General features: G+C 43.9%; 1 protein-coding gene across 4 annotated transcripts in view; it reads right to left on the bottom strand.

Annotated features, from left to right (window-relative positions):
* LOC126188244 (neural cell adhesion molecule 2) overlaps window positions 1-27,191 on the bottom strand; it is a 612,074-nt gene that overhangs the window by 5,144 nt on the left and 579,739 nt on the right. The window contains exon 13 of one of the 4 annotated variants that reach the window (XM_049929802.1): window positions 2,642-2,910. In XM_049929802.1, coding sequence (XP_049785759.1) covers window positions 2,642-2,910 — 269 coding nt within the window. Of the gene's footprint in view, window positions 1-2,641; window positions 2,911-27,191 lie in introns of those variants that run through there. The other 3 variants (XM_049929803.1, XR_007537838.1, XR_007537839.1) reach the window with 3 other exon arrangements.

Raw genomic sequence — 27,191 nt, 5'->3', positions numbered from 1 at the left:
ATAGCCCAAGATCGCATAACGCACGTTAATATAATGTAAGGTTACTTTTGACGTCAGTGTGATGTTGCCTGTTTCCTTTTTTTATTGATTTCTTTCGTTTGTGTGACAAAGTAAAAGTTTATAACAAGTGACCTCATAATCAGCTTAGGTGTTACTGCAATACAAACTGTAGAAAACACGAGAGTACGTGCAATTTTAGCTATTATATAAGTCACTATGTGCAATGCGTACTATAAGAAGAGTCCGCGTTTTACGGTTTCTAATAGAATTATCTAAAGTGATGTTAAAGCATCTATGCTTCCAACTGGTTCGACCTATCTTGGATTCTTCACAGTACCAGATTCTTGATCTCTCTTTGCAGTTTATAAAGACATCACATGAGATACAGTCAGACAGGATAACTCCACGACTGTGGCTGACATGGTCTTCATTAGCTGTCATACGCTCTTTTCTTACGCCCTTCGCTTCGTTCACGAGGCCTGTATAGGGTGAAAAGTATTTAAACCGACAAACTCTGGGAGGTTGTAGGGGACATCAAAACAAATATTTTTCCTTAATGTCATTTTTTCCTATGAGGATTATTTAAACCGGTGGAGGCCGTATTACGATCTTCAGTTGTTAAGAGGCCGTATTACGATCTTCAGTTGTTAGATGGCGTATTACGCTCTTCAGTTGTAGGCAACTGCTGTCCACCAGTGTAGTAGCGCATTTCTCTGTTTACTAATGGGGCGATACACCTGGAGTGAGTACACTGATATGGTTGGTGCGTACTACGTAGCGCACCACAACGGACGAACTGCACAGCGGGTTTATCAACAACAATATCCTAATCGCCGTATCCCGCATCATACGACCTTTGCTGCTGTGTACCAACGTCTGCGTGAGACCGGGTCATTTAGCAGATTACCTGGACAGGGACACCGACGCACGGTAAGAACGCTGAAATTTGACGAAGCTGTCTTGCAGCATGTGGAGCAGGATCCTTCTATAAGCACTCGTGCAATTGCACGTAACATGGGGACGAATCAGAAGAATGTAAGAACAGTCCTTCTAGAGCAATTGTTACATCCATTTCATTTACAGCGTGTCCACAACCTGGAACCAGTTGATTATCCACCCAGAGCACAGTTTCGCAGTGGTACCTGGAACAGTGTGAAATGCATATTACCTTTCCATCCTCTGTATTGTTTACCAATGAAGCAACGTTCGGGCGTGATGGAGTCTTCAACATGCACAATTCGCATGTTTGGAGTGAGGATAACCTACATGCCACAGTTACTAGCGCTCATCAAGTGCGGTTCTTCGTTAATGTGTGAGTCGGTGTTGTTGGGAACTGTTGATTGGGCCGTATCTGCTACCTAGGCACTATTATAATTTTCTCGCCATAGCATTGGCGGAATTGCTGGAAGACGTCCCGCTCTCTACAAGACGACGCATGTGGTTCCAACATGACGGGGTGCCGGCACATTTCAGTCGTCGTGTGCGTCGATTCCTGCACAGACGGTTCTCAGAAATGTGGATTGGCCGAGGTGGTCCTGAAGCATGGCCTGCTCGATCCCCAGATATGTCCACTCTGGACTTTTTGCGTGGGGAGAGATGCGCAACCTTGTTTACGCAACTCCTGTTGCATCAGAAGAGGATCTGGTTGCCTGGATAGTAGCAGCAGCAGGAACAATTCAGGATACTCCTGGGGTTTTGCCCGTGTCAGACAGAACATGATCCGATGGTGTAACCTTTGTTTACGTGTCGATGGAGGCATTTTTGGAAATCTACTGTAATTGAAATTGAGTTGTGTTAATGTGTTGTCTCTTGGTCATTAATAACGGAGAAGTGTTTGTTGGCTTAATTAATTTGGTTTAAATACTCCTCATAGGAAAAAATGACATTAGGGAAATATATCTGTATTGATGTCCCCTACAACCTCCCAGAGTTTGTCGGTTTAAATACTTTTCACCCTGTATGTGTTCGACTTAGTTACAATAAATGTCTTGCTAGTAACTTCACAACAAGCAAATACTTATGTGCATAAAACATCTGTATCTTATCTCATACGGTAATTTATTTGTTGTGCGATTGTCCAATTTCGACTACAATATCATTATCTAGTGCATATAGCTTATACTCTGATTACGCAAACAGACGATACACTGATAGGTCCAGTGAGCATATGGTGAATACACGATATTTTGTGGTGGTCCTGACAACGAAATTTCTATTCGTTCCCTGATTAAGAATTCAAAGATTACATTCAAGATTGCCAAATCGTGCGTCTTACTTATTATTAGTGTCAAAGCGGTCGATAATACAATATCAGGTTCGAATTTCAATAATAGATGACTGCTCACGAAACGGTTACTGTACAGACAACTGTAGATTCTTCGCTGCCGCAATCTAACAATGTTCGTAGGTATCGGATTGCCACAGTACACGTTGAAACGCTTGTTTTATTGCCATAAATAATCTCTTGCGTTATTTCACTATAGAGATCTTAGAATTTTGGTCTCTGTAACGAGCCTTGCGGGATGTCTTCTTACTATATCAATGTACACTGTTAAATCCTCATAAGTCAATAGTTTCAGGTAGGTCACATCACATTACAGGGATAGTAGAATGTGGAATGCAGGGCAGCTCGGATACTCACGCTGTTGCAGTTCGCGAGGGCGGTCGCATCCTTGCAGGCGAGAAGCCTGTGTAGGGTTCCGCCCCCGCCCCCGCCCCCGCCGCGGTGCTGCGCGCCCCCCAGGCCAGTGCCCGCTGACACAGTCCCCACGAGGACTGCCTCCGTACAGCAGCCGTCGCCGTCGTCGTCGTCGTCGTCCCCGCCGTCGCACGCTCCACTGACGCTCTTTTTCCGTCGTCGTTGCGGAGGCGTCTTGTACATCTTCATGAAGCCCTTGATCGGCCGTCTTTCTAGAGCACACAGCCAAATGCATACTTTTGTAATTAGAATGTGAGACGACGTCTTTATATCCTATTACAAGCACTTCAGAAATGAAACCTAGGCACTTTTCCGAGTGGGTTGGTTCATAATGTACATATACCACTATTCCAGATATTTTACAGTAACTCAGAGCTAAAATAAATAGGAGAGGGATCCTATGAAGGGGAATAGTTCTCTCTACAGATAAATAAATAAAATATGCTTCTAGCACCTGGCGCAATAGATCCTACGCAGAATGTTGCATTCGTATCGTAAAAATTTCTCCGATCTTGTACCTCAAAAAATAGGCAGACACATTCAAGGGCTCCCAATAGTGAACCTGTAGTTCAATTGTGATGCATCTTCATATAGTATCTCTAGTCTCAACAATACTGTGAATACATGGGATCAAGTGAAAACTTAATGAAAAATTTCCTCGAACTCTGTGCTTTTGTTTTTTACATGAAATTCTGTAAACTTAATGTTTACGAATTGGTTAGCAAAAATGCTTGTATAGGTTTAAATGACTGGAATACATAAAGTAAACAGTATTCCATCAACGAAGCAATCTGTCTTGTCTTTGTCAGGGAGTGATACTATCACGTATTCTTTCAAAATTGAGACATCAGATGAAAAGAGTTTAATATCCGTGGGAAGAATCGATAATACCAAAGTTTTATTTCCTCTTTCGAAAAGCACAATGCAAGTGTCTCAGTTGGTGGACACTCAACAGCCAGACACAGCTGAGCAGCTACGAGCAGAAATGGTAAGGCCTGAACTAACTAGACTGCCTACAGTTGAAAGCTCCTATTTCAGATCTCTTAACATGACAAAAATAGAACTGACAGAACTGGTGACAGATTCAAATATAAGGGCGGAAAAAGCCTCTAGAGGGCTTGCAGGGTCCTGTGATGGTACCGTAGCCAACAAACATAACCGAAACCGCCGCCACTGTCGTCGAACAAAGGAGTTGACTGCTGACAAGTACCACTGGTTGAATTCAGTACATTAATGTTGGAATTCATGTTATCATTTTACAACAAATGGAGGAATCCCACTCGCCTCACCAAGTTAGTACGACCAAGCTGTTTCATGAATCGACTGAGTGCACGGATTGCTCATATAAAACCACGTAATTTAGTTCATGAGACTGAGGCAGAAACGGTAGATGACACTTTTCTTATTGTTCAAAACGAGATTTTTAGTGAACAAGTAGAACAACACGTAACCTGGTTAACAGTGAGCAACTAGAGCCAGGGTAGAAAAGAGATGTAACTAGCACCTCTCCCTCTGTCAGTGTGTACAAAGTATTTAATATCAAAAAATAAATCTGCTCCATAAATTACCTACATTTTGATGAACCTGATTTACCAGTAGCACAGGAAACGCTTTTCCATATCATTTCGTTGATTGTACTGTGATACGTATCAAGAACCCAAGTACCTTAATCTTGACTCAAGAATGCTGGTAAGGTGGGGCACACCAGATAATGACGTCAGACTTACGAACACCACTCAAAGAATAGGACGATTGAGGGTTTTACATGCGACGGTTCGCGACAGTTCTGGGACATGAACTGTATTATTCTGACTTCCGGCCCGGAAGCGAATGGGTGAACGTTGACCAGTACTGTGATACATAATGAATAGTTCAAGAGGTATTTGTAGTAATGATTCATTACCTATGCTCGCCCTCATGTGGATCGGTGTGCTGTGCATTTAAAGTATATTTGCGCTATTCATAGTACTGATGTTGGTACCATCAATGTCACCACATTTCCAAAGAGTCTGACTCCAGATCTATTCGGAAAATGTCTGACACAGAAATGCTAACCTTTATCCCTCATAATAACCCTTATAAGTAAGATTTTTAGTTCTCAAGAGGGTTCTGTGGGGACTGACTTTATATTTGTAACTCCATACTATACTAAGCAAGGTGGTACAGCAGTCGTCACGTACGTCACAGGACAGATGCGCCAGAGCAGTAGACTTGTCATATTGAACTGACAATTATAGAACATATTTTGTCTCGCGTATGATGAACGTATGTCGATCGAGAAAAGCCTTTTAGGAATCATCACAGGTTGCGCAAGCATGGACTGTGTGAGTTCAGCTTGTTCTGCTTCTTCGTGTGATCCAGAAGGCTGTAGATAGCAGAGTTATTTGTTTTGTAAGTCTAGAGGCTTTCATGGGCGTTGTCATTTAAGGTAAAATCTTTCAGAAATTTGTTCGAGGAAGGCAGAGAGATTCATGTTCCTGACCCCAATAGAACGAATGAATTTTTTGCTATAAAGTATTTGGAAAACTGTTGCAGCAGCATCATAGAATCTGTTTGCTCACGACCTCAATCGCATAAGCTTGATTGAGTTAATGTGCATCCAAAAGCTCCATCGAGGCCCTACACTTGTAGTTAGATGGAAATAAAATGAGTGCCGCTATTTTATATGATTAAAACAGTCACAAATCTAGTCGTTATGAAGTTCTAGCTGTCGAATATCATATGTTGTACTTTTCTTGATGGTGCTCCATAATTTTGAGTCGATATATGTGTACTAGTCTGAAGACTTCGGGAGTTAAACCACAGCCAACGTTCCTGAGAAAAGGGCATAGACCATTTATCACATCTTTATCGTCTCGCACGTAATTACAGTATGCATGAGTTAATGCTTGATAGATTTCCTCTTCGATATGCTATGTGTCATATATATTTCTGGTTGCACTTTCTTCCTTGAACTGAATTGCGTTATTTCGTCGGCTGGTCTCACGCCGCCCCTGTGGGTCTAATCAAGGTGCTTTGTGATCCTTATTTTGGGAACTTATTGATTGAACTTCGCCTGTCGAGAGTTGTTGAGTTTTAAATACCGCACAAAAAGCTGAGTTACTGATACTTCACCTGCTCAAAAGGGCCTCTGATGTTGATTGAGTTGAATAATTCTTCTAAAGTTTGTTAAAGAATGAGGCTTTTCATATAATACATTTCAACTTGGGAATGATCAGGGACACACAGGGAGGAAAAACGTTTGTGCATCGACGCTTATAGCGCTAGACGTCAGACATATTTAAGTTGGATGATTCGTGTTGAAGCAATTAGGCGCTTCACGGCAGATACTTAAAGCTATGATTTGTAGTGCTTCATTCTTCATGCTGAAGGAATACGTGATCCATCTCAGGGATTTGGGTTGATCTTAGGTTAGCCAATTTTTATTTTTCTGATTACATATGCTGGTTTACCTCCAACAATCTGATAGATGCAAGTTTGATAACAATAACCCTTATTTTGCGTAGTCATTATATGCAAGTGTCGCAGCCGGCCGGAGTGGCCGTGCGGTTCTAGGCGCTACAGTCTGGAACCGAGCGACCGCTACGGTCGCAGGTTCGAATACTGCCTCGGGCATGGATGTGTGTCATGTCCTTAGGTTAGTTAGGTTTACTTAGTTGTAAGTTCTAGGCGACTGATGACCTCAGAAGTTAAGTCGCATATCGCTGAGAGCCATTTGAACCATTTTGTATGTGTCGCATATTTAACGGACAACCACTGAATATCTTCTGGAGTAGTGGCTTAAAACCTCAAAGACTCCAACTATCCACTGTTCACGCACTCATAATATCACACAACATTGCAGCTCACCTACGTGGGCTAATACTAGAATTTCGGTAAGTAGGGTACTAAACTCCTTGTCTACACTATAGTATTACACACAATGCCAAAAATAATTCCACAGAAAAGCGACGGTATCATTTTCAACAGTTCTAACAACAATACTGTTTTCTAACGTATTACTTAGAGTTGCAATGAAAATGATATTGCGTCGTGATGCATGTTTTTTTAAAAATTTAGAATCTCAGGGCACGATTTGATTAACTCAGATTTTCTCGGAAGAGATTTCTTAAAAAAGGAATGAAACGCGGGTATTAGGTACTTAATGACGTCGCAGGATGCTACTTTTTGAAGCTGTCACGTAATCTGAACCAATACGCTGTACGATCAAAAGCGTCCGGATATCTTTAAACATGAGATGCGTTCATCCTTCATCTGTATGAAGGCTTGACCACTGCTGGGGACACTTCCAGTGAGGTTTCTGAATGTCTATTGAGGAGTAGCAGCCCATTCTTGCTCAAGAGCCGAAATCAGAGAATTCAGTGATGTTGGACGCTGGGGTCTCTAGCGAAGTCTTCTTAGAGAAGGTGCTTTACGGCAGGGTGCATTGTCATGGTAATACAATCGCCGTCTCTAAACTTTTCCTCTACTGTACGCTGTGCACAATTCTATAAAATGTGTTCATATTACTCCACATTCAGCATTTTCTTAAGCGCAGTAACGGGACGCCACCCTAATCACGAAAGACAATCCCATAACGTGAAACTACCTCCTCTGTACTAACTAGAAACGATGAAAGGTAACGTTAACCAAGAATTCGCCAAACCGAAATTCTGTAAGAAAATGGAACAGCTACAGCCGACCATTGGATATCATTTATTATGTGGCTACGAGTTTGATTCATTACACCATCTTCAGGCCTTAATTAGCACTGAGGGGCTTAACAACAATCGTATACACGATTCGATCACTGGTCAACATCTATGAACTGTCTTCCGTAGGCCATAACGACGATGTTGTGTTTCCAGCTATCGATTACCAGTTGGAGTTAACCACCTCAGCGTCAGTTAAGGCCTGAAGATGGTATACTGAATCAACAACACTGGTAGCCATACAATAAATAAGATCGAAAAGACGGGTGTAGGTGTTCCATTTTATTACATACATGAACGGCCGAAGTCCTTCAAACCTCCAGTCAGAAGGTTACAAAAACCGAGTTTCGTCCAACTGATGGTCACAAGGTAAAGTGTGAGTTGTCGTTCCAAACCACTCGATTCCAGTCATTCGCTGTCTAGTGGCACCTCTCTTCACGCCATCGCTCATCACACCACCTCAAGCTTCGTTTAGCATTGAGTAAAGAAACGCGTGGCTTATGAAGAGCTGATTAACCGTCACGCCACTGTTTTAACTTCCTACGCACAGTCATTCTGCTAGATTATCTGCTGGCAGCACTTTGGAACTGAGGAGTGATTCCTTCCGCTGTATTCGTCCCTGTCTACAGTACCTGTCTACATAAGGTTTGCGTGGTCTTGATATAGCTGTGGTCGTTCCTTCGCGTTTCGGCCTCACAAAATCCTCACAATCAGTTGAGCTGAACAACTTTAGAGAGGTTGAACTGACCCTGACGGATTTGTTACTCAGGTTGACATCCAGTGATTAGTCCACAATCGTAGGCACCGAGCCCTCCTGACCTATCATTTCTGCTGTTACTGCTTCTTTAGTGACAACTGAGTACTCCCCGCATCGTTTAACACTGGCGGTTTCACCCCTCATGGGATCTCGTTGTCAATTCTGAATTATATGACGCTTTACAGATACTTTAGATCAGATAGTGTATGTACCCTTATTGAAAAGAAAAGTGTCAATAAAAACCTCTGAAGGGAAATTTAGGTATACGTTCGTTACTATCATTGTCGCTACTTCTGTCCTGAGTCTCGGAAAAAAACACAGTGCACTTGTATTACCTGCAATGAGCAATGTATGCGAAGCTTTCCGTCGTACTGCTCCACAATGAATAGCTACATGAGTGGAGCCTGTTGATGAAGAAAAGTTTGACAAATAGTGTATAACCATACGGTGATGATTCAGTTGCACTTACCAATGACCTTTTATGCAGCCCGCAATGTTAAATGTAGCATTCAAAAACCACACGCGAGATTTTCATATTCTCTTGCTCGATATGTGCACCCTATTAAAACAACAGAAAAAATGAACCGGACACTTTTGAGTCAAATTGAATTCATTTAAATTTTGTACTGCGATATGTTTCCGCTGCAGGGCACCGTTTTCGAGTTATTGGAGGAAAACGTACAAAAATCAACTTCAAACCCATCTTCACCCTCCGTCTCCCCCTAAACTCATCCCTTACCAGTCAGGATTTCTCGTGTGTTGTACAAAAATTTCAAATTGCACAAACTTTTCTTGATTTTCGATCTTATTTTATCTCCATTATTTGGGCTATTACGCCACAAGCACAGTCGGCTATTTTGTTAACATCATTAATTTAAACGTGACTTTGGGGGTAATGAAGAAAGAACGACTTTTGTATACGTTATGCTAAAACTAATTACGTCGACAATTCGATCCGAACACTAGTTTCGTAATCAGAAGGCCTGACGAATACAACGATGTAATTTCTTGCTTTATGCTGTTAAAATTCTCAAAATTGTTGGGTAAAGTTTACTGAAACGCAGTTTTACAAGATGTAAGTGCTCGATTAAGCCGATTGCGTAATAAGGTCAGTCGATCAAGATTAAAACATGTCGAAGATGGGGAAATATTTAGTGGAGCCGCAAATTTTTGTATACTTGTAGGGGGAAGTGAGATGAAGAACATACTAGAAATCATGACTGGGTGGGGCTGAGCGCGAGAGTTGGGGGTGTGTCTGAAGGTTTCTTTTGTACGTGTTTCTTGAATAACTCAAAAACTGCGGTCGCAGTACAAAACTTAGCTTCGTTAAATTTTCTACAGAAAGGTCGTGTTAACCTTCTTCTGCAAGGCTAATAGTTTGCGCTTGGAGAGCGAGAGAATGTGAAAATCGTGGACGTGGGTTTTGAAAGTCAGATACAGAATTGTGGGCTGCATAAAACGACATCTGTAGAGGTAACTGAATCGCTCTGTATACCGACTCGCGTATGTACACTCGACTTTCGCAGAGCATGGTTCGCTATATTTCGGGAGTGTTGGTAACTTACTTTGCGGACAACTGTCGTGTGCGCGCAAACACACACACACACACACACACGCACACACACACACACACTTCCAGTATCAAATATTAATTTATCGCCGGGTAAATGCAACAGGAACTCTGGACAACCGCGGCGCGCACATTCTCGGCGTGTTTCTCTGCTTATTCAAAGCCGCGGCGACCTGCCCCGGAGGAGGTCCGGCTTACCAAACAGTGGCGCTGGCGCTGGCGGCGGCGGTGGCGCGCGTAATGAAGACGGGATTAGTTGCGGCGGCCGGCAGCCAGCGGCGCGCGCTAATACATTATTACACGCAGCAGCCAGCCAGGTAGAGGTAGGCGGACGGGCTGCCGGGTCGCGGCTGACGGCGAAGTAACGAGCCCGCGCTGTGCAGGCGTCACGTTCTCCCAAGTGCCTGGAAATTACTGACAGGTGTCTCACGCTCCCATTAGAGTCCGCAGCTTCGGCACTGTATATTCTGGATAGGCAGCAGGTATTTCTGCAGTATCTCTAGGGATCTCCGAGCACCTCACGTCGGTTTCTGCGCTACAGGACGACGAACATGTATCACTACACTGGCGATCGTTCACCTCACTCGTGTCTCTCAAACGGAGATGAATATACACGCCGGGAAAAATCCGATACGCCACATGCATCTGTGGATAGTAGATGTACACATAGAGCCTATATCATCTAGCTACAATATAGCAGGTAAGCAACTGGAAGCAGTTAATTCTATAAATTATCTGGGAGTTCGCATTAGGAGTGATTTAAAATGGAATAATCATATAAAGTTGATCGTCGGTAAAGCAGATGCCAGACTGAGATTCATTGGAAGAGTCCTAAGGAAATGCAATCCGAAAACAAAGGAAGTAGGTTACAGTACACTTGTTCGCCCACTGCTTGAATATTGCTCACCAGTGTGGGATCCGTAACAGATTGAGTTGATAGAGGAGATAGAGAAGATCCAACGGAGAGCAGCGCGCTTCGTTGCAGGATCATTTAGTAATCGCGAAAGCGTTACGGAGATGGTAGATAAACTCCAGTGGAAGACTTTGCAGGAGAGACGCTCAGTAGCTCGGTACGGGCTTTTGTCGAAGTTTCGAGAACATACCTTCACCGAGGAGTCAAGCAGTATATTGTTCCCTCCTACGTATATCTCGCGAAGAGAACATGAGGATAAAATCAGAGAGATTAGAGCCCAGACAGAGGCATACCGACAGTCTTTCTTTCCACGAACAATACGAGACTGGAATAGAAGGGAGAACCAATAGAGTCACTCAAAGTACCCTCCGCCACACACCGCCAGGTGGCTTGTGGAGTATGGATGTAGATGTAGATGTAGATAGTAGTTTCGACAGCGTAGTGGTATAGCTACCAGACCTCCATCTGTGTCTCCCCTTTAATACGGAATGCTCAGAGAGGCCAGTCTGCGTGTGAAACAAGCAGGAAACTATGCTATTGAAATTGACTCGTGCTTCCTCCAGCCAACTGAGTGAGTCTGAAAGGGGTCAAATTGTGCCTTTGCGAATGGCGGTATGGTTCTTTCCGAGAATTGCCACACAAGTTGAACGTTCTGCACCAGTGGTCACGTGAACATTCGTACGCCTGTAGATGAGATCCTGAACGTCAACGCAGCACAGCCACCTGCCAGGACCGTCGTATTGTAAGGGCAGCAGTGTCAGATCATACAGCTACCACAGCACAGATAAGAGGGCTTGTGATCTCAGACGCATTAACATGAACTTCTGCGAACCGATTATTAATACCGGGAGTATTGGAATACAAACCTCTAGCCGTTCTTCCATTCACGCCATAGCATCGGCGTTCATGGCTCGCCTGGTGCCTTCAGACTACCACTTGGAACAAACAATACTGTTGGAAGAACACCCGCAACTGAGAATTTTAGCAGAGGTTGACAATACCTCTTCAGTTGTAAATTTCTTTGTTATCATACGACCGGTTTCGGACTGTTATAAGCCCATCTTCAGGTGTCGTAGCTGTGCTGTGGTCCCCGAGCGCCGAGTGTTCCAGGCGTGGTGTGCTGCGCTCATGGGCAGCACATCCCTCCTTTCCATCTTCCAAGTGATAACAGAGGTTGAAAATACCACTTCAGTCGTAAATTTCTTTATTATGAGACGACCGGTTTCGGACTGTTATAAGTCCATCTTCAGGTGTTGTAGCTGCGCTGTGGTCCCCGAGCGACGAGTGTTCCAGGCGTGGTGTGCTGCGCTCATGGGCAGCACATCCCTCCTGGTACACACGGCGCTCGGGGACCACAGCGCAGCTACAACACCTGAAGATGGGCTTATAACAGTCCGAAACCGGTCGTCTCATAATAAAGAAATTTACGACTGAAGTGGTATTTTCAACCTCTGTTATCACTTGGAAGATGGAAAGGCACGCCGTGGTCTTCAGCGATGAAAGCAAATTAGACCTGCTCTAAAGCGATGGTCGTTTGCATGTACGACGTAGACCTGGTGAGCTCTTTCTTGTAGAGTGCATTCCTCCAACACACAATGGCCTCACTGCTACAACTCTCGTTCAAATTTAGTGTTTATGGTAGGTGCAGAATGTTTTCAGACCCGTTCTTTTGCCTTTCTTGCAACAGGAAGTGATGTATTGGTCCAACAGGACAACGCCCACCCACACACTGCCCGTGAAGCTCAACGTGCAGCAGTTTCCCTAGCCAGCATTATCTCTGCAAATATCTCCTACCGAGCACGTACGGAATATGACGGGACGAGAAGTGAGTCGTGCGACTCGTGTGACAATAACTCTTACAGAGCTTCGCGAACAGGTTGAGTGGAATCAATGCCTGCATTGCCGCCCATGGGCTACACCACGTATTAATGTGGGTGTTTCAGCATGGTTCGATATCTGGTACCTCAGAAGAGCTTGTGCTACTGATCTGTAACTGTATTCATCTCTTGTGCTCCGTATGCACTGTTGTAAGAATAAATCTTGAATGAATTGGATCTTTTTAAAAGATGTACCTTTTTTTCGGCAGTGTACATACCACAACAGATGAACACCTTTTCCATAAACAGCAGCCGGGATTATTGGAAGATTACCAAGTTTAACAATAATTGGCTCTGAGCGCTATGGGACTTACCTTTTGAGGTCATCAGTCCCCTACTTAAACCTAACTAACCGAAGGACATCACACACATCCATGCCAGTGGCAGGATTCGAACCTGCGACCGTAGCGGTCGCGCGGTTCCAGACTGTAGCGCCTAGAACCGCTCGGCCACCTCGGCCGGCAACTTTTAAAATCCGACCTGTTCTACATTAGTATCAATCCATCAGAGATGTGCCGTCACTAGACGTCACATATCCCCTCCAGCCTGACAGACAGTACAAACAGAGCTGCAACGGTACCAGTAGGAGCGACGCTGCGCCAGCGTCGTCCGGAGATATTTTGGGAGGCCGCTGCGTGCTGTCACGCGACAAATTAGTAAGGAATCTCGGATGTAAAATTTTGTAAGTCTGAACAGCTGGGTTTACTCAATCACGTGGAACATCAACAGCCGCCAGCCAGGAAGCGCAAACATTTCAACACCGTCTCCCAGACAGGACACTAAACTCGACACGCTTGTGTGCAACTGCGAATAAGCTCAGCAGAGAATGATTAGAAGAGCACAAACCGAACTGCCTTCGTTACTCTCGTAATGTTATGTAAGACACACCTGGTGGTGTAGCAGCTCAGCTGTGTGACTGACGATTAACTGTGCCACTGGCAAACAGTTTTTTGCGTCATTATAAAATGTTCAGTAGAAAAAGTGATTTAATAACAATAGCCAGCGCTTTGCGCACACCAACAGCGAAAATGAAATTAATTTGTCAGCCAAATGTTATCGACTGTGAGGAACAATGTACAAACTCTTCAATTATGTCTCATGTGGAAAAATTACTGAATTCTTGACGGCTAGAAGTTTATTTAAATGCTAATGGTCGAAGATAATACTAAAAGGTTCAAATAAACAACTTGTGTTAAAAGGTGAAAAAGATTGGTTGGTTGGCTGTTTTTGGGGGGAGCAGACCAGACAGCGAGGTCATCGGTGTTATCGGATTGGGGAAGAAAGGGCAAGGAAGTCGGCCGTGCCCTTTCAAAGGAACCATCCCGGCATTTGCCTGGAGTAATTTAGGGAAATCACGAAAAACCTAAATCTGGATGGTCGGACGCGGGATTGAACCGTCGTCCTCCCGAATGCGAGTCCAGTGTGCTAGCCACTGCGCTACCTCGCTTGGTAAAAGGTGAGAAGACTTATCTTTTTTTTCTTTTTAGAAGACAGCGATGTGTTTAAGAATCTACAAGTACTTGCATAGACAGCCGACTCCAGTGAGGACTGATTGCCGATTAGAGCCTGAGCAAAATCCAGTACTAACGAAGTAGATCCGTTTTCAATGGAGCTGTCTTTAAATAATAAAGCTTTTTCTCAGTCCGAAGTCAGTATTCAATATTTACTGGACGGCACTACGTAGCACCTAGCTACGTGGCCCCGGCTTGTCTGTTGTAAATCTTCAATAACAATATCTGAAGTTCCAGTTGTCTAGGAGTTTAATACCCACAATAGCGCTGAGCAAAAGAAAATCTTCGAGGTCCACTATTTTTTTGCTTTCAGCCCTACGGATCTACTACGACTGTCATATCCAAGTATTATAAATTTACTATAGAAAAAGGCTAGCTAAACTCAAGTGTTTAGATAGCTTACGCTCTTTTCTTTGGGTCAGATAAGTAATAATAACAACTAGCTCACTTTTCTACGCTGTTAAGTAACATTTTAATTTTCAGTTAAGTGGATTCAGCATTTTCATTTCTTTATGTAAAAAGCATTTAAATTACACATACCAAGCAAATACTTTGTCGGTGGTTAATAAGAAGCATTCCTGCGATCTTTTTAGCAGGACGTAACATAGACTTGTAAGAGTTTCACTAAGCAATAAATACCTTATAACAAATTCATTAAGAAAATGTTAGACCACTGACTACTCGAGAAGACGTCGCAGAGCGCTGCCTCTCCTCGACGACGTAAGTACTCCATACCCGTTACCTTAGAGCATTCGATCAGTAGTCATGATGACGTTCATGTCGTCGCACTAGATTATTTGGTTGTGTTATGGTAATGTCTCGTATGTGAGATTATTCTAGTGTTGGTCTTGCACTTGTTGCCTCAAGAGAAGATAAGCGGTTCGTAGCCGCGGATAATAAAGTCCAGCATCCATTCCTGAAGTCAGCACAGCAGCCGGCACTGAAGGGTAGTCCAGGCGCTTACCAACACGGCTCTGGTCCAGGGCAGAAGCTACCCAAAGCTCCAGCGTCGCACTAGTCTGACGACCTAGTGTACCGGTGGGCCAGATTCAGCATTCAGCACGACATTACGATATCCGCATGGCGATCCAACTGAGGGGACAATGCAGGCAGTGATCTGGGAGGGATTGAGTACTCGAAACGGCGTGTGAAGAAAACATACAAGATGCGGACACCGACATCTACAAGCAGGGCTACCCCGGGGCTTGCTTGCCTTGCAAGCACCATAGAGTCATCGAAATACGGTCCCAGCTGATGCAGCGCCCATGGCAGCCGTGAGAGCATAGTTGGATTCGGCAGAGTACTCTTCGGATTACGTGACGTGGCAGAGACTTGTATTCTGAGTAATAAATGGAATAATTTTGAATACTGTTTTAATTGCGTCTAACAACGCCGCACAGTTCTCGGCCTTCACCCTGAGAAAACAGTAGGGGTTTCCAGCCCGTCAGTGGGCGACACCTAGAGTACTAGAGACAGAATGCGTAGTACTAGAGGCGGAAGATCGATTAACACAGAGCCAAGAATGTTGACCTCCAGAAGGAAGAGCACAAGAGTCACATAGGACCCATTCATAAAGAGACATGAGTAATTGTTGGTTGGCGGACGGCTGAGAATAAGACCGTGTTGTCTGATGGAAGTAAGCACATGCCAGCGTGGTTTCATTAAAGGAGTTTGGGCTGTGCGCTTACTGTAGTCTGAGAACTTGGGTTATATATATATATATATATATATATATATATATATATATATATATATATATATATATATATATGCATCCTTTTCATGCAGCTCTCTACATGCTCTGGCACCTGCTGTGAGTCTGCCTGTTGCACCGATGGTGCCGTACTTTCAGGAAGCAGAAGGCAGAACTGTATAGTGGATGCATGCAATCTCTCTGCCTCAGTATTACTACCTATATTAATTTTCACTACCGTTACATTTTTAAGGAACTAGTGTCGAGCAGAAGCTTTAAGTTGAATCGTGCGTATACGTAACGATGCTCAGTGAATTAAATTGTTTTTGTCTTGCTTTTGAGCACGTACCTGAATAATAGACTGTTCGACATACATCAGGTTTAGTGGTGATTTAACACCCAGCGTGTAATTCCTCAGGGGTGTGGGTCCTATTTATGTATGCTGAACTTCATATTTGTTCTATAGGCTAATTTTATTTGGTTTACTACTTTCATTTGTATTTAATGCAACAGTATAAATTTATTTTTGTAATTTTAATGTTTCAATTATTACTATGTATTTTATATTTTGTTCAGTGAATTTTTGTTTGTTTTTCTGTTTTCTTTACATTCCCTCACTAAATACCGTAAATTGGTTATCCGATTTTAATATTTTTATTATTTCTGCTTTTTTCTTCGCTGTTGCGTATTCTTCATGATTTAAATTACTTGTCTATTAGAGATGGTTTCTGATGTAGAACCGATATATTGTATACAAACACTAGACGTTGTCTTAGATACACACGTCACTGATTCAAAATTAAAATTGTTTGAAAAAAATTTGAAACTTGAGATGTGGTTAGTAATTAAATTGTTAAAAACAATATTTTCACTCACAGGTCAACCCAGTCTTACCACTCACACTACCACCATTACAGGAGAATATATTCAGAGGACTTGCTGGAGAATACGCGGCGCTGCAGGAGAATACAAGACACACAAGAAAACCAGCAAGAATGGAGAGGCGCTAGTAGATCTGACCAAGAGGGCAAGATGAGAATCATGAAATGTCACTACAAAGGCAAAACGACTAAAGACAACATGGGTGACTACAGGTAACAGGATTTTTGGAAGACAACTAAACCGCATGTAATGTTCGGAGAAAATAACCACAGGAAATTTATGAACTCTACAAACACAAACAAACAGTTGGACGGAATCTGATCATTATTTCACCGAAAGTAAATGAAAACAGAAATAGATAAAAGAAATCAAGGACCACGCGGGATTAATTTAATTTTTGAACAGACACAAGGGTGAAACTGCAAGAAACATTAGTTTAAGAATACTGATAAAGTGATGGACATGATAAAAGTAAAATCCGGGCACAAGTAACGGGGGAAGACAGAGAGTAGTGCATACCGAACATTGAGGATAAAAATCCGTCAACTGATAAGAAACGCCAAAAGAAAGAAGTGAAATGAAAATTTGGAAGAAGCGGATGATGCATTAAAAAAATATGAGACGAGCCTTCTTTGTGGGAGTGGACCGAATAAAGGGCTAGGAAGAAAGAAAGAGCCCTTTGTGAACGGGGATGATAATGAATTGAAAGTAGGAGAGAAATATGAGTGTGACGAATTAGTAAGTTACTTCTACGATCTGGTGTGTATTGAAACATCTATGGAAAGACTACAGGGAAAACTACAGAGATCATATATCCACCAGAATGGAAGTAATAAAAGCAATTAAGGCTCTCGAGAAGAATAGGGTTGCAGGAAATCGAGGCATTTGCGCTGAGGAAATACATGGGGTAGGCTATGTACAAAATATTAGACATCTGCAAGAAAAGAAAGACACCGAAAGACTGGAAAGAAACCATTAGCATTCCAGTACATAAAAAAGGGCAAGAAATACAGGATGGCTGCATATGTATCGCAATACAGAACATAGGGTACAAGATACTCAGTAGACTATTGGTAAGGAGGGTGGAGGAGAAGTTCGAGTCAAGCATTGGAGACTATGAGGCTGGTTTCCGAAAAGGGAGGAACTGTACCGTTGGGGTTTTTCGACTCAGAAGGATTTTAGAACACCATCACAGGGAAGATAAAAACACTGTAGTGACCACCGTGTTTTCTGCCGAAGCTTACGATTATGCAGGCATGACTCTGTTGTTGAACGTCCTTCATGCCAGAGAACTGGGTGAAGCAACACACTAACTGTTACGGGATACCTTGAAAGATGCAACCGCTATTGTTAACTACCGAATGTCGGAAAGCCTTGAAATAAAGAGTTAAGCAAAGGAGATGGGTTATCATTGATCCTGTTCAACTTGTAGGTGAGTGAAGTGACCCAACAGTGGTGACTGGTGAACAAAACCATGGCTACCATAGGTGTAAACTAAAACATGACAGCATAGCAGACTGCCTAGCCTTTACCGATGAAATGGTATTGGTACATGAGAACGAAGAAAATGGAAAAATGGCGCTGAAAAATCTTGCTGTAGTTGTAGTAAAAACCGGACAGTTGAAGATAAAGTGGTGGAGAATGTGAACAGCTTCCATCACCTGGGGGTAAGCCTTAACAGGCATGTAGCAGCCCAATAAGAGCCTAACAGACATGACACAGAAGAACTGAATTGTCCAGGGAGTGTCGTCACTGCGAGCTTAACTCATGCTGTGGTGTACAGTGTGGGGCCACTAGGAACGGTTCATAATCGTTGAACGAGATATAAACGAGATCCGAAGCAGCAAATGGTCATGCTTTTTCAGCTCTCCTGTTTCCCGTCACACTCCGAACTGTCGTTTTCGACCGCCAGTTGTGTGGGAATCAACGACTCAAAGAAACGTATCGTTTGTTTGACGCCTTATACACCACCGTGTAAGGCATTTTCGTGTAGATTCTGAGTGGTGATGTTTCTGGAACGATTGCCCCGCTCGCTCTCAAAAAAACTGTGTGATTTTAAGGCTGGGCGTCTCTGTTCTGAAGGGAAGAAATGTGAGTGAGAGGTGATGTGGCGAATTTCCCATCGTGTGACATGTCCACGGTGGCGTTGGGCAGAGTTGTGATGAAATTTGGCGCATAAGCGATGTCATAAACCTACCTCACATCTCACGTGAACTTCTGAGCGCTGGTATTTCCTTCGAATCTATCGACACCTTGCTATTTCAAGCGTCACTGAACCCGCGTGTGACGTCCCAGGGTTCCACGCTTTTTCACTAGTAGAGTGTTAAATTTCAAATTTAGGCGTCGCAAAGGGAGACAGAAGAGGAAATGGGAGATATGATGCTGCGTGAAGAGTTTGACAGAGCACTGAAAGACCTGAGTCGAACCAAGGCCCCGGGAGTAGACAACATTCCATTAGAACTACTGACGGCCTTGGGAGAGCCAGTCCTGACGAAACTCTACCATCTGGTGAGCAAGATGTATGAGACAGGCGAAATACCTTCAGACTTCACGAAGAATATAATAATTCCAAGCCGGCCGGAGTGGCCGAGCGGTTAAAGGCGCTGCAGTCTGGAACCGCACGACCGCTACGGTCGCAGGTTCGAATTCTGCCTCGGGCATGGATGTGTGTGATGTCCATAGGTTGTTAGGTTTAAGTAGTTCTAAGTTCTAGGGGACTTATGACCACAGCAGTTGAGTCCCATAGTGCTCAGATCCATTTGAACCAATAATTCCAATCCCAAAGAAAGCAGCTGTTGACAGATGCGAAAATTACCGAACTATCAGTTTAATCAGCCACAGCTGCAAAATACTGACGCGAATTCGTTACAGACGAATGGAAAAACTATTAAAAGCCGACCTCGGGGAAGATCAATTTGGGTTCCGTAGAAATATTGGAACACCTGAGACAATACTGACCCTACGACTTATCTTAGAAGCTAGATTAAAGAAAGGCAAACCTATGTTTCTAGCATTTGTAGACTTAGAGAAAGCGTTTGACAATGTTGAGTGGAATACTCTCTTTCAAATTCTGAATGTGGCAGGGGTAAAATACAGGGAGCGAAAGGCTATTTACAATTTGTACAGAAACCAGATGGCAATTATAAGAGTCGAGGGGCATGAAAGGGAGCAGTGGTTGGGAAGGTAGTGAGACAGGATTGTAGCCTATACCCAATGTTATTCAATCTGTATATTGAGCAAGCAGTGAAAGACACAAAAGAAAAATTCGGTGTAGGTATTAAAATCCATGGAGAAGTAATATAAACTTTGAGGTTTGCCGATGACATTGTAATTCTGACAGAGACAGCAAAGGACTTGGAAGAGCAGTTGAACGGAATGGATAGTGTCTTGAAAGGAGGATATAAGATGAACATCAACAGAAGCAAAACGAGGATAATGGAATGTAGTCGAAGTAAGTCGGGTGATGCTGAGGGAATTAGATTAGGAAATGAGACACTTAAAGTAGTAAAGGAGTTTTGCTATTTGGGGAGCAAAATAACTGATGATGGTCGAAGTAGAGAGGATATAAAATGTAGACTGGCAATGGCAAGGAAAGCGTTTCTGAAGAAGAGAAATTTGTTAACATCGAATATAGATTTAAGTGTCAGGAAGTCATTTCTGAAAGTATTTGTATGGAGTGTGGCCATGTATGGAAGTGAAACATGGACGATAACTAGTTTGGACAAGAAGAGAATAGAAGCTTTTGAAATGTGGTGCTACAGAAGAATGCTGAAGATTAGATGGGTAGATGACATAACTAATGAGGAAGTATTGAATAGGATTGGGGAGAAGTTTGTGGCACAACTTGACTAGAAGAAGGGATCGGTTGGTAGTACATGTGTTGAGGCATCAAGGGATCACCAAATTAGTATTTGAGGGCAGCGTGGAGGGTAAAAATCGTAGAGGGAGACCAAGAGATGAATACACTAAGCAGATTCAAAAGGATGTAGGTTACAGTAGGTACTGGGAGATGAAGAAGCTTGCACAGGACAGAGTAGCATGGAGAGCTGCATCAAATCAGTCTCAGAAGTGACGACCACAACAACAACAACAACAAAGGGAGACAGTTAGGCGGTTCCAAAAAATGTGCTCACTTAATTGTGTTGAGGAGTGTATATTCACTGTGCATTGTGCAAGCACTAGATATGCACTTTCATGTCTTTTTATTGGGATAAATTTATAAAAGTTGTGTGTTGTGGGACTATCATATATATTTATACATACATACCAAACTTACACATGAACTATGAGTACCGTACATGGAAAGATGTGTGGTTATACTCCTAGCTTGCACAACATCTCGTTGACGCCTCCGGTGATTGTCTTGTCTAAAATCAACAATATGCATTTTTTCTCAGTCTTTTTGAGCCTTTTGTGGCTACGTTACAATCCTAACCCATCCCATATGGATACATTTCTATATGTCTTTATTAGATTCACAGCGCCAGATTCGCACCATTTTTTTTTTTTTTCTTTTCATCCGAAGTCGCTTCCGCATTAACGTGTTAGAACATCTACAAAGTTTCGTTGTCATACATAATTACAGCCCATATTGGACCTTTGTGGGGTAACAGCAGTTTAACACTGCCGTCCGCACGTCTCGTACAAATTTATTCGCTTGGCGACGGCAGAGCTAAGTCGGATTACTTGGCTCGTCGCCCGCCGCTTATCACCTTTCCGTTGACGACAAGCTTCAAACACATTGACTTTGCGAGCTTTAATTTTCCGGAAATCCTCTATTTTGCCGTATCTTTTCACAAACTCGAATTTTCTTTTCAGGTAACTTCTCTGCAAGTACTACACTGTTCTAATAATTATCTATGCAGAGGTGATTCAATCAGAATGTGTCAATTCGTTCATCACTGTTTTTGGTAAAGGCTATGCAGCACCGGAATATATCTTGAATGAGTAAATGTATCCCGTACTCGAATCACACAGCATCCGAATGAGTATGACGTATTTCGTAATTTTCGACGGATTGCAAACTTTAAAATTTAACCGTCCACGTCACGGTATCATTCCTTCATCAATTGAGATGATTTGACTTAGATTAAACGTTTCTTTAAACTTTTTGGAAAAATAATAAATTAAGAATTGCACTTTGACAAGACGGTCGGCACTATACTGTTTATTGTTGCTGTCGGAAAAATGTAAAAATGATCATATTTGTCTGAATCGGTTGGGGGACATCGTTTTGCGAAATATCGGTGTGTGTATCAACGGATTCGTTGACCAATAATCATTGATTCTTGCTTTTAAAATTCCCATAAGGATAGCAATCCCAAGCCTTTTTCTTAGTTCGGGTCCCGCAACGTCGACAAATTTGGCATTTTTTAAATCCAGTTTCCTTCTCTTGCAATGTTGACTGTAGACTTTTTGATTTCGTTGGTAATATATTCAAACAGATCGTTCCCAATATGTAATTGTAGGTTATCCCGAACGCTCTGTGTATCTTTGGGAAATATGTTTGGACCCGGGGATCCTTCATATTTGCCGGCCGATGTGGCCGAGCGGTTCTAGGCGCTTCAGTCTGGAAGCGCGCGACCGCTACCGTCGCAGGTTCGAATCCAGTCTCGGGCACGGATGTGTGTGATGTCTTTAAGTTAGTTAGGTTTAAGAAGTTCTAAGTTCTAAAGGACTGATGACCTTAGATGTTACGTCCCATATTGTTCAGAGCCATTTGAACCTTCATATTTATTATTGGTCCTCGGTTAATCAAAGTCTGACGACTGTGCACTGTCTTCTTCGACTGGTTCATCCGAATCAGTTGGCAACCGTAGCGTTCGACGAATTCTTCTTGGACGTATTTCACTATCTTCCTACTATTCTGCTTCACTTTCATTTTTTTGATATTCAGTGTCTTCTTCCCAATCAGTCATGCCGTCCGAAACGTCAGACAAGACGTACGCGCATCCATCGTAAATAACCCTATTGCCTCTTTTGTCCGTCACGATGAAGGGGCACAACTACACTCCTGGAAATTGAAATAAGAACACCGTGAATTCATTGTCCCAGGAAGGGGAAACTTTATTGACACATTCCTGGGGACAGATACATCACATGATCACACTGACAGAACCACAGGCACATAGACACAGGCAACAGAGCATGAACAATGTCGGCACTAGTACAGTGTATATCCACCTTTCGCAGCAATGCAGGCTGCTATTCTCCCATGGAGACGATCGTAGAGATGCTGGATGTAGTCCTGTGGAACGGCTTGCCATGCCATTTCCACCTGGCGCCTCAGTTGGACCCGCGTTCGTGCTGGACGTGCAGACCGCGTGAGACGACGCTTCATCCAGTCCCAAACATGCTCAATGGGGGATAGATCCGGAGATCTTGCTGGCCAGGGTAGTCGACTTACACCTTCTAGAGCACGTTGGGTGGCGCGGGATACATGCGGACGTGCATTGTCCTGTTGGAACAGCAAGTTCCCTTGCCGGTCTAGGAATGGTAGAACGATGGGTTCGATGACGGTTTGGATGTACCGTGCACTATTCAGTGTCCCCTCGACGATCACCAGTGGTGTACGGCCAGTGTAGGAGATCGCTCCCCACACCATGATGCCGGGTGTTGGCCCTGTGTGCCTCGGTCGTATGCAGTCCTGATTGTGGCGCTCACCTGCACGGCGCCAAACACGCATACGACCATCATTGGCACCAAGGCAGAAGCGACTCTCATCGCTGAAGACGACACGTCTCCATTCGTCCCTCCATTCACGCCTGTCGCGACACCACTGGAGGCGGGCTGCACGATGTTGGGGCGTGAGCGGAAGACGGCCTAACGGTGTGCGGGACCGTAGCCCAGCTTCATGGAGACGGTTGCGAATGGTCCTCGCCGATACCCCAGGAGCAACAGTGTCCCTAATTTGCTGGGAAGTGGCGGTGCGATCCCCTACGGCACTGCGTAGGATCCTACGGTCTTGGCGTGCATCTGTGCGTCGCTGCGGTCCGGTCCCAGGTCGACGGGCACGTGCACCTTCCGCCGACCACTGGCGACAACATCGATGTACTGTGGAGACCTCACGCCCCACGTGTTGAGCAATTCGGCGATACGTCCACCCGGCCTCCCGCATGCCCACTATACGCCCTCGCTCAAAGACCGTCAACTGCACATACGGTTCACGTCCACGCTGTCGCGGCATGCTACCAGTGTTAACGAAGAATTCCTGCCCCACATCGCAGTGAAACAGAACGACAGACAAAGCGCTATGCAAGATACATACAACGGTCCTTTTAGGGACCAACTGACAAAGGATCGCGGACCATGCATCCGAATCTGCCATTTCAACATTGAGGGCATAAGCAGAGCAAAATGTCAAGTATTGCAGAGAATTTTACACGATAACGACATTGACCTGGTAGCCATACAGGAAACTCATGCTGAAAATAGAGCCCAACTTGAAGCTAGAGGAAGGATTCTGGGATATGATCTACTTGGAGCCACGTATGACAGACACTATGGCGTTGCGACATATGTGCGTGGGGACATAGAGGACGCCTTTCCAGTTGAAGCCTCCATTGCAAATGATATCCATGAAGTTGTCATCAAAATAGGAGAAGTTACAGTAACTAACATCTATAAACCTCCTGCTACTACATGGCCAGCTGAAGTGATAAAGATCCACCCACACCCAAGCGTATACGTTGGGGACTATAATAGTCACCACGAAATGTGGAAATATAGTACTAATGATAGCAATGGAGACATGCTGGTCGATTGGTCCGAGGAACAAAATACATATCTGGTCTTTGATGCCAAGGACCGAGGGACATTCAGATCAGCCGCATGGAACTGCGACTATAACCCGGATCTGTGCTTTGTTTCGAGGGATACAAGCGATAAACCACTGACAGCCTCTAGAAGGGTCCTGACGGACTTCCCTCATAGCCAGCACCGCCCTGTGCTTATTAATATCGGTCTATCCATCCCGATAATAAGGTCTTACCCTCGACCAAGGTGGAATTTTACAAAAGCTGACTGGACAAAATTCTCTGTACAACTTGATTATACCTTGAGCTGGATCCCTCCAACCAGCAAGAGCTATGAGAGGTTCGTGGGAGCGGTCATTAGCTCTGCGAAAACAGCGATCCCAAGAGGGTACCGCAAAAAATACATTCCCGGCTGGACAGGGATATGCGATGACCTGTACGCGGAGTTCCTCAAGAATGGGGACCGGGAAATAGCGGATGAACTATTACATAACATCGACTTTATTAGACGGCAAAAATGGGAGAATACTGTTGAAAATCTAGACTTCTCAAAGTCAAGCCGACAAGCCTGGTCCCTACTACGTAAACTTGGAGGCGCAAACCCACCTGAACGTAGAAAGGACGAAATATCTCCCAACAAGATTGCATCCCGCATAGTTTCTGCGTCTAGAGCCCCACGAAATAGAAAGCACACAACAAAAGTGAAGAAAGACTTAAAAACATTAAAAAGGACCCGTGCAATAGACTCAGAATATTCATCAGATATTCGCATCAAGGAGGTTACCAATGCCCTGAAGAAGGTTAAATCAGGCAAAGCTCCGGGTTTCGATGGTATCCACCCTGAGTTCCTCATACATGTTGGAGCCTACACAAAACAATGGCTGGCTAAGTTCTTTACGGACATTCTCCAAGTGGGTAACATTCCTCCCTCACTTAAACGAGCAAAGATCATCGCAGTCCTGAAACCTGGTAAACCAGGCGATAGACCAGAGAGTTACCGCCCCATTGCCCTTCTCAGTATGGTATATAAATTACTAGAAAGACTGCTCCTCAACAGAATAGGCCAGACTATACTCAAAAAAATCCCTATCGAACAAGCAGGATTCCGTCCATATCGCTGCTGTACAGATCAAGTCCTATCACTGACAACATATATAGAGGCGGGGTTCCAGAAGAAAAATAAAGTAGCTGCAGCATTCGTAGACCTAACAGCAGCCTATGATACAGTTTGGAAACAGGGGCTCATGTACAAATTAATCTGTGCCGTCCCCTGCAAGAAGATAACCAACCTCATTGATGATATGTTGTCAAATAGAACCTTCCAAGTAATAATGGGGAATGAGAGAAGTAAACAGATGAAACTCAATAATGGACTCCCACAAGGCTCTGTCCTTGCACCCCTTCTTTTCAGCCTTTACATCGCTGACATGCCTGCAACCAGATCGCGCAAATTTGGTTATGCTGATGACTGGGCTCTAGCAACAGCCCACAGAAATATAGAAACTGCCGAAGATATCCTTACGAGTGACCTAGGGATTCTCAGCGAGTACTTTAAAAAATGGAGGCTACAACCTAGTGCTACAAAGACGGAAGTATCTGCCTTCCATTTGAACAACAAAATGGCCAACAGAGAACTACAAGTCTATCTAGATGGGAAATTACTAAATCACAACAAACACCCAAAGTACCTTGGGGTTACCCTAGATAGGACACTAACATTCAAAGAACACCTGACGAAAACTGCAGCGAAACTTAAAACACGCAACAACATATTGCAGAAGCTCTGTGGCACCACTTGGGGCTCCACAGCATCTACCTTAAGAACATCCGCACTTGGCTTGGTGTATCCAGTGGCAGAATACTGTGCCCCAGTGTGGCTCAACAGCAAACACACACACATGGTAGATAGCCAACTTAATGCAACAATGCGTATTATATCAGGCACAATCAGGCCAACTCCTACAGTGTGGCTGCCCGTTCTCAGTAACATAGCCCCTCCTAACCTGCGCCGTGAACACGCTCTGGTTAGAGAATTTCAAAAAATCATGACCAACCCTCAATTACAAATCCATGAAGATACTCACGACATCCAAGGAAACCGACTCCGGTCTAGGAATCCTCCACTAAAGACCGCACAGGCTCTGCACCAAACCAACTTCAAAATAAATGACCGATGGAAAGAGGAATGGGAGAGCAGAACAGTAGTAAACTGCCACAGTATGCCATGCATCTTTAGTAAACCAAAAGGATTTGATTGCCCTCGCAAAGTTTGGTCAACTCTTAATCGCATCAGAACCAACTGTGGGAGATGTGCCGACTCCTTACACAGATGGGGTAAACTTCCTTCGGCCGCTTGCGACTGTGGCGCTGAGAGACAGACGGTCAAACACATCGTGCAGGAATGCCCACTAAGGGCATACGAGGGTGACCCACAAGATTTCCTAATGGCGACCCAAGAGGCAATCGACTATTTACTATCTAAGCTGGACGTCTGCTTGTGACTGGTCTTCTGTGAGTGTAACTTTACAATTGGCGGTGTCCTTATATACAAACTGTTATTTATTGCTCTGTTTATACATATGTGATTTTTTTTAATCGTGTTGTTTCTGTAATTTTTACTGTGATGTTATGAGCCATACGCTAAATAAAATAACCAGTGTTAAAGACTGCGACGGAGCTCCGTATGCCACGGCAAACTGGCTGACACTGACGGCGGCGGTGCACAAATGCTGCGCAGCTAGCGCCATTCGACGGCCAACACCGCGGTTCCTGGTGTGTCCGCTGTGCCGTGCGTGTGATCATTGCTTGTACAGCCCTCTCGCAGTGTCCGGAGCAAGTATGGTGG

Source organism: Schistocerca cancellata, chromosome 5, assembly GCF_023864275.1.
Source record: "Schistocerca cancellata isolate TAMUIC-IGC-003103 chromosome 5, iqSchCanc2.1, whole genome shotgun sequence".
Lineage (NCBI taxonomy): Eukaryota > Metazoa > Arthropoda > Insecta > Orthoptera > Acrididae > Schistocerca > Schistocerca cancellata.
Note: the sequence above shows the minus strand (reverse complement) of the source record. Positions and strands in the feature narration are given on the sequence as shown.